This window comes from Papaver somniferum, chromosome 7 (assembly GCF_003573695.1).
Source record: "Papaver somniferum cultivar HN1 chromosome 7, ASM357369v1, whole genome shotgun sequence".
In the NCBI taxonomy this organism is placed as follows: Eukaryota; Viridiplantae; Streptophyta; class Magnoliopsida; order Ranunculales; family Papaveraceae; genus Papaver; species Papaver somniferum.
In genome coordinates, this window is record NC_039364.1 from 30,009,702 (window position 1) to 30,018,479 (window position 8,778).

Below are 8,778 nucleotides of genomic sequence, written 5' to 3' on the forward strand. Positions count from 1 at the left end.
CTCTCCATTATTCGTTTCTGGTTTAAGGCTTAACATGCGAAAAAGGGATTCTAAGGATAATTACATATGGAAAGGATAAAATTATTAAAAAGGAAAATTGAAGACACAGATAAGGAAATCATACCCCTCAGTTCATCATTCTTTTTGCGAAGATTGTCGCGATCCAACGAAACATTCTGGAGCTTTTGATTTTCGAGACGAAGAGCATTACAATCTAAATTCATCATTTGGAGATTTTTATTCAAGGTTTCAACCTTTTTTTTCAAAGCTATTTGCGAAGCAGCTCTGTCAGGGCCAAAATACTTACTCAGAATTTCGGAAACACCAGACTTGACAGGATCAATGGGAGACTTCTTAACATCATCCAGAACCTCAGACAAAACTTTGAAAGCAATATTTAAAGGAAGAGACTCAGTTAGAGAACTGGCAATGATAGAAGATTGGGAAACATTATCAATAGGAGGAGAAGAAGTTTCATTCGCAGAAGGATTAATAAGGGGAGTTAAAATCATTGAAAGGTCAGTTGAAGGGATGAAATCTGAGGCAACCTTTTCGCGAATTGGAGATAATGGTTTAACTTGGGAAGATGTCACAAGAGATTTTGAAGAGATAAATAAGTGAAAGGGAACAGAGGTTTCAACGGTTTTGAGGTGGCGAGATTTCTTGAGAGATTTGTTGGCATCCTTATCACCCTGCGAATCACAATCCAGATAAGAAACAGAGGCAACAATATTGTTATTAGAAAAGAATAATGTTTCTTATTACCTTATGATCCGCAGACTTTCTTTTGTTTACAACAACCTTATGCTGCGATTTGGGAATATTAGGGTTCTGAACCGTAAATTTGGTATTAGAAGCGTTTTTGCTGAAATAACAACAGTATGGGAATCACATAAGCAACATCAAATAAGGCAGTAAGCAAGATCAATTTCAGCAAAACCCATAAGAAAGAAAAAAGAAAACTAACCTTTATGAATCCATGGAAAACACCAGCAGGAAGATTAACTCATAAAATTTAAAAAAGAAGAAAATTACGAACAATGAAGATCTATAGAGGGAACAATATGGAATGGACGAAGAATTAAGAAGATTGAAGAAGGAAGATAGAAGAAAAATTACAGCAGAGGAATTTACGGAGAAAATGATGAAGTTGCAGAGAAGATGAAAAGAGAGTAAGAAAGAAGAAAAGGGAGAGTAAGAAGAGTATATATAAAGGAGATTTTCGAGAAGATAGAAACAATTAATGTGAAAAGACATGAGTGGTTAAAAAGTAGCAGTTTACAGAAGACGTGTCAAGAAACAGATGGGAGAAAAGATACGTGTGATAAATGCAGAATATGAAGTGATGGATAGCCGCGGCATTTCTCACATCATTCTCTACTTCGCAGAGAAGATATGAGAAGAGGCAAGATGTAGGATCAGAATCTCGCAACAATAATGCCTCAGCGAAATTATTAACAACATAACACGACAGTGTCGCAGAACAACTTCAGAAACGACATAATAAACGACATCAACCAAATCATGAGAAAAGTGTGTCGATTCTGCGAAAATAAGGAAATTTGCGAGATTGATATTTATAAGATTGCGAGAATGTCGCAAGTCATATCCGAAAATAAAGGACAGATTAGATGTCATCCACTATGTAATTCCCTATAAATAGTCGTTCAGTTGTAAAGGAGAGAGATATTTTCTGAGTGAGAAGCAAGTAAATAGGAGAGATAAAATCTAGAGCAGTGGTTATTCTTGATTCCTTTATCTTTTCTTGTAAGATTGTTCAAAGATTCATCAATAAAATTAAGATTGTTAATCCAAAAATGAGTTGAATGTTAATGAAATCTTATGAGAGGTGTAGTGTAGGATTTCCTGAAACTACACCAAACGTGCCATTCCTTTCCGGCATGCTAAACGTGCCATTCCTTTCCGGCATGCTAGTGACATGCCAAACATGCCATGTCGCGTCAATGCACTAAACGTGCATGCCAAACATGCCAAACGTGCCACAACAACATGTCGAACGCGCCAGAGTGCCATAAACAGCGCGCCTACGTGCTAAACTAATTTACGTTCGTAGCCAACGCCATAACAGAGTTTGGTCAAGGTTTCCCAACTAGAACACGATTTACTTTAGTGGCATTAGTTGAAACCCTAACTTTGGTCGTGGCCCAAATTACGACACTTTGAGCCCCACAACATGCCACGAGCCATGTGGCACCGGGAAACCCTAAAAATGGCGCCATGCTATGGCCACTCTTGCTCCTGACCATCACCGTGCCGCGGTCACATGCCACACTCGCAAATTAGGGTTTCGGCCAAAACCTAACATAGCTAAGGTTTCAATGCCAACCAAGCCAAGTAATGCTCCCCAGGGCATTAAGTTTGATATGTGTAGATTGGGAAAAACGATTTGCTGGTTTTTAAGGAATTGAGGAGACGACCGTACCGAGGAGACTCCTCGAACCGAGTGAAATGTTAAACCTCACACAGATGCACCGCTACAAAGGGGGTGTTTTAGATTCGAGAGATCAATCTGTAGTACTCCGGCCTAAATCAAGACAACGACCGTTCCAAAAAATATTCGGTCACAAGAGAGGATGGGTTGATCTGTAAGAGGGAAGCTGAGAAATGTGTGGAATAAATGGTAATAAAAGATTGTGGGTGTGTGAATTCTGAATACGACAAGCTCTGAGTGATTGAAATTGCTCAATTGAGAGTAGTTGCTCAATTGATGAGTTGATGATCTCGTGTTGTCAGTTTGACGTGAGATTGATGATACTGATGATGTTTATCCCTCAATCATGATTCAAAGACTTATTTATATTGCTGGAATTTTAGACACCATGACCCCATGAAGTGTGACAATTGATGGAATTGATTGACACTTGGATATTGGTTTTTGATACCGTCCAAGTTGTTTCTTATATTAATCAGGCTCACGAATTTCCATCTGTTTGATTTGCTGATTACATTAAGAAACAGAGATATAACTCTGTTTCTTATATTAACCCGATGGTTGTTGATTGAATTGATTGACACTTGGATATTGGTTATTGATACCGTCCAAGTTGTTTCTTATATTAATCAGGCTCACGAATTTCCATCTGTTTGATTTGCTGATTACATTAAGAAACAAAGATATAACTCTTGGATATATTTCTTGATGGAGATCGCTTTATTAGTTGGTGCCCTCAGAATTATATTTGAGTTAGTCCATACAGATTGCCTAAACGAAATTTTGGTTGTGGTTGTTAGACCCCCGCTTTTTCAAAAGCAAAAAATACTAGAAAAAATACTATTTATACATGTTCAACTTGTCCTCCTTGTCTTCCTTAAAAAATGACACACAACGTATTTCAAAATGGTTGATCAAGTTGAACAGAGATTTCGAATGGCAACAACATACCAAGAAAAAATATATTGAGATCGAGGTAATGGTAAATTGGGAGATTTTGGTTTATTCTTCTGGAGTTTTAATGTACGGAAACAATGACCTAACCTATTCAACTAAGAGCATGTTTATTTTTCGTTGACTCAACGTCTGGATCTGACTCGTTCGAAGTCAGATGTCTGATCATTTTTTTTCTGAGTCAAGATCTGAACCACGATCTGAGTCAGACCTAACCCTTGACTCGGACCCGTTTGAGTCAAGTAATAAGATACCTCTGACTCATGGGAACAAACCACTAACTCATATTTTTTGAGTCAGATCTGATTCAAAAAAGAAACATATTGAGTCAGATCGAGATGCGATAGGTGATTTCCTTCAGATACAAACGAGTCAGCAGACGAGTCAATAAAGTCAGGAGAAAACAAACAAGGTGTAGCACTTGAATTGCCAACTCGGAACACAACAGTGTTTATATTTGACTTCTGAACATTATTTATGCAGTCATGCATTTGACATCCCAACATTATTTAGCCATAATGGTGGTGACTGCACTTCTATATTTGGGTCTAACCGATGAACTTCTTCTCATGTCAGAGTAAATGAGATCAACTTGCCAGTGGTCAGCATAAGGATCTGTACAGGATTAATCATTTGTAACAATTCATTGCCGGTGGTCAGCATAAATGAGATCAACTTGCCAGTGGTCAGCATAAGGATCTGTACTTATGCGTCTATCTTGTTAAGTGTTTTTGTTGGCAAGTGAAATATTGCATCTTGGATACTTACGAATAAAATTAATCTGAATTGAATCAAATGCAGCAACATATGCAAGACAACAACTAAGCTTTCTAATGAACCGTAGTTGATATAGAGGAGGCTCCCATATAAACACAATAAATGTCCTAGGCAACCAAATAAATAAATATAATCAGCTGCCGTGTAACACGGCACTACTTGGGTCGACTCTCCCAAAAGTTGTATACAAATTTGTCATGAGGTAAAGTAGTAATACAGTATATATAGCACAACAGAATACAAAAACTATGAAGGACAGGGAGAACGGGAAGAACTCAACTCAATGCTTCATCTTTCGCCAACAGTCTCAGAGAGAGCGCAATCTGATCCCTACTTGGGTTGACTTTCCCAAAACTTATTCTCCCACTCATTAACCAATCAACCAACTATACATCCCATTGCCTAAAACACTGGTGCAGCAGCTCTTTGTGTTACAGATGGTCTAACTTGAACAGAAATTAAGCCCCTGCCTTCTGTAACTGTTTTGCTTTTATACGTGCAGATAATCGAGATTCTTCGCTGCTGGAAACATGCGGATCAAGCTTGCGAAGGTTAGTAACGAAAGTGATAGCTTCATCTTTTCTACCAAGCTTACAATACCAATCAATGATGGAGTTATAAGTTGTTTGGTTTGGTCTACGACCATGTTTGATCATATACTGGATAACATCGATGGCCTCTGCAAACATTGAGTGAGCAGCATAACATGAAACAAAGGAGTTGTAAGTGATTAAATCAGGACTTAGACCTGAGTTTGTCAGTTCCGATAATATCCGGGACGCATCCTGCATTCGACCTTTCCTGGCGTACCCAAATATAAGAATGTTATAAGAAACTAGATCAGGGACTAACTCTTTTGCTTTTATTTCCTTGAGAACGTCTTCTGCTCTTTCAGGGTTTCCTGACCGGCAATATATATCCATCAAGCTATTGTACGTTGTTATGCTAGGTGTGAAACCACTCTCCATCATGTGATTCAAAACTTCATTTGCTTTTGCAACCATATGCCTTCTGCCATAGATGGAGAACATGGCATTCAGAGTAGATATGTCGAGTGAAAATCCTTTTCTTCTCAACTCTGTGAAAGCTCGTTCCATTTCCGATAGAAGATTACTCTTACTGCTAACCAAAATGAGGGTTTTCAAGAGCACAGCATTGGAATCAATTACACCAGAATATATCTCTTCTGCAAGAGCACGCATCCGTTCAATCTCCTTACCGTTGGCATAGGCATGTAGCAAAGAGCAGTAAGTGAGTTCATTTGGTTTACAGTGATCACCGTCTTTCATTTCAGCAAGTATTTTCTCAGATTGTTCCCAAAGTCCTCCACGAGCCAATGCAGATAAAACAGTGTTATATGTGGTAAGGTCAGGAGTGACTCCTGCAGACAGCATCATCTTGTAAACAGACATGGCTTGGTCAAACGAAGAACACCGACTATAAGCACTGATCAAAGTATTGAACGTATCCCTCTCAGGTACAAATCCAGCCCGCTTCATTTCCTTGAAAACTCCAGAAACCTCTGTATCCATACCATTTTGACCAAAAACAGCCAATAATGTATTCCAAGTAACAATATCTGGGGTGCAATCGCAAGCCCAAATTTCTTCAAATACCTTCATCATCTCAGTAAACTTTCCGCGTTTCCCATGCATTTTAATGAGGGCATTGAATGTACAGATGTTTGGTTTACAACCATCTCTTTTCATTTCGTCAAAAACTCTCACTGCATACTCATCCTTCCCAGCTCTTTCAAATCCCGACAACAAAGTGGTGTAAGTAAACACATCAGGTTGAATCCCTTTTTCCACCATTAGCGATTTAAGCTCCAACGCCTCATCCAAGAGCCCATCTTTAGCGTATGCTGAAATCAATGCATTGTACGTCACAGTGGAAGGAGAAAACCCATTCACCTCCATCTCTCGCAAAACCTTCATAGCTTCTGTAGGTCTTCTAGACTTCCCAAACACATCTAAAAGTGTGTTATAAGTAACCTTATCGGGAGTAAAACCAGCTGACTTCATCTCTTCAAACACAGCCACAGCTTCTTCATATAAAGACCCGCGTCTACAACAACTTATTAGAGTATTATACGTGTACGAATCCGGAAGCACACCCTGCTTCTTCATCCCATCGACAACATCCATAATCTTACTCCACGGCACACCCATCTTTCCATACACATTAAGAATGACATTATACGTTATTAAAGTAGGCTGACAACCTTCTTCTTCCATTTTCTTAAAAACAGATACAGCCTCTCTATATTTCCCATTATTCGAACAGCTAGTTATCATCGATGTATACGCATAAACATCAATCGTAACGCCCTCTTTACTGAAACTTAGAAGCAGAGAAGCAGCTTTAGTAACCATACCTTCTCTACCAAGAATTCGGATAATAACAGCCACAACTGAACCTTTCAATAGGAATTCAGAATCTTTATGATTCCTCATCCATTCAAAAACACCCAAAGCCAATTCACATTTCTTATGAAACCCTAGAGCTTTAATTATACTTAATAAATCAAAAGATAAAGATTCTAAATGAAATTTCTCATCTTTTTCATGGTGATAAGTATCAAGAATTTCATTGACATCATTGTTTTCAGTACTAATTAAAGTTTCAAGAATTTTCTGACCTTGAACAGATAATTGCTCAGAAGTCCATGGCTTTCCTCTATTCCGGTCACCTGATTTACCAATACGAGTTCTTTTTCTGAGCAAGTAAGGAGAAGGTGGAGAAGAAAGATTATCCGAGTAAGGGTTTTTTAATTTAGGGGTTTTAGTAGAATTAGGATTTTGGAGAAGAATTTCTTGAAGAAGAGGTGTAAATGGAGAAGCGGTAGTTGGATTGGGTTGGCACTGGTCTTGAAAAATGGGTTTGGTTGGTGGTGGACCTGGTAAAAGAAGTGGAAGAGCCAGTTTATCTGCCATTAAAGAGTTGTTGAGCTTCAGATTGAGTGTAAATTATGGGGGATTTTGTTGCTCTAAATTCTAGAGGTTTATGAAGAGGAGGTAGGGGTTTAGAGGGAGGGAGTGAAAGAGGGAACTCCTCTTGGTAATAAAATATCTTCAAAGAGCTTAGAATTTGTTATCCCCTTCAAATCTGCTGTGGACCTGTGGTATTCCGCCGGGTCTAGTTACTCCTAATGATGGGCTTTTCTTTTCTTCAAACACTATGACTTTGGTTCCACTCAAGAGAAGTGCCACTACACACCGATATTTTTTTTTTCTCGCGCACTGCTCCAGTATTTGATCAGTATTTTATTTGATCTAGCAGCATGACAATTAGGCATTGGAAAATATGAATTGACATTTAAACTTAATTTAGACAAGTTTTTTATTTATCAAGTATTTTGCTAGTAAATACCATCACAACCATCCATATGTTCAATAATTGTGATGTAAGATCAAAAATACTCGAACAGTGCAGAAATATTTTGGATTTCAATTCATTTGGAGTTTTGTCCATCAAACTGATTTGCACCAAAAGTTTGGACATGTTTTGATGATGGATATCCAGACTATTCTCAGCGTAGTGAAGCTTTCTTTTCGTTTATCGTGAATGGAAAGACATTGTGATACCGTGAATGGCAAGACATTGTGATATTTTAGGTGTGATGTACAGGGGAGTCCTCCAAGGGAATCTTCTTTCCCCGTCTAATTATGTCTTTCCGAAGATGTGCTTATAAGGGGTATGACTCCTCTCTGGTAGGTGTTATAGTGATCCCTCTAACATTTTCTATGTTGATGATATTGTTTTTTTTTTGTTGATGGGTTAGTTATGGCCCCTTTATACTAATAGCAATTACAAGGCCAAGGGTTCGAACCCTTACCTCCTCCAAGAGAGGGAGCATGAGAACCATCAGGTCACTTGATGGTTTTCTACAATATTATGGTATTTCATAGAGGTGCTCAATATGATGTTAATAATATAATGAGTCTATTTGAAGAGTATGACGCTTTCTCCCTTCAAAAAATTAACTTTGAAATGCACATTATTTTCCAGCAAGCACATACTTCCTCAAGCAAGCATCATCGATGGTAATCATCATATTTTTATGTTTTTTATTTCGTTATTTGGGTGTTCCTATTGTAAATGGTGAATTTTGGAAAAATGGTAAATTGGTCATTTGAAGTTAGTCCGAGAATTGCAACCAAGTCAAGACCACGAAGGTCAGAACCTCAGCACATGGAAAAGGAACATGCCTAGCCTAATATCTATAACAAAGTTCGGTTCGTGCACCAAAACCAAACTCCCAACGTCCAAAGCTCATAGCAGCCGAAGCCTAGGCCATCTGCGTCGTTGTCCGGCCAAGTTTTTTTTTTCTATTGGTGAGCGAGACTCCGACCAGCCTCTTATAAAAGAGACTCGGATCATCCTATGATGAGCAAGACTCTGATCAGCCTCTTCTGAGAAAGCCTATGCTCAACCGCATTTGATCATGAGTTTGTTTGTCGTATCATAAATAAGACTCACCTCGTCCAAATCTCATAGCAGCCGAAGCCTAGGCCATCTGCGTCGTTGTCCAGCCAAGTTTTATTTCTATTGGTGAGCGAAACTCCGACCAGCCTCTTATAAAAGAGACTCGG

The 8,778-nt window shown here is 38.6% G+C and overlaps 1 protein-coding gene across 1 annotated transcript; it reads right to left on the reverse strand.

Annotated features, from left to right (window-relative positions):
• Nucleotides 1–4,273: 4,273 nt before the first annotated feature.
• LOC113296838 (pentatricopeptide repeat-containing protein At5g02860-like) lies at nt 4,274–7,234 on the reverse strand. Its single transcript, XM_026545195.1, has one exon. The coding sequence runs from the start codon at nt 7,117–7,119 to the stop codon at nt 4,642–4,644; it is 2,478 nt and encodes an 825-aa protein (XP_026400980.1). The 5' UTR covers nt 7,120–7,234; the 3' UTR covers nt 4,274–4,641.
• Between the last annotated feature and the right edge of the window lie 1,544 nt (nt 7,235–8,778).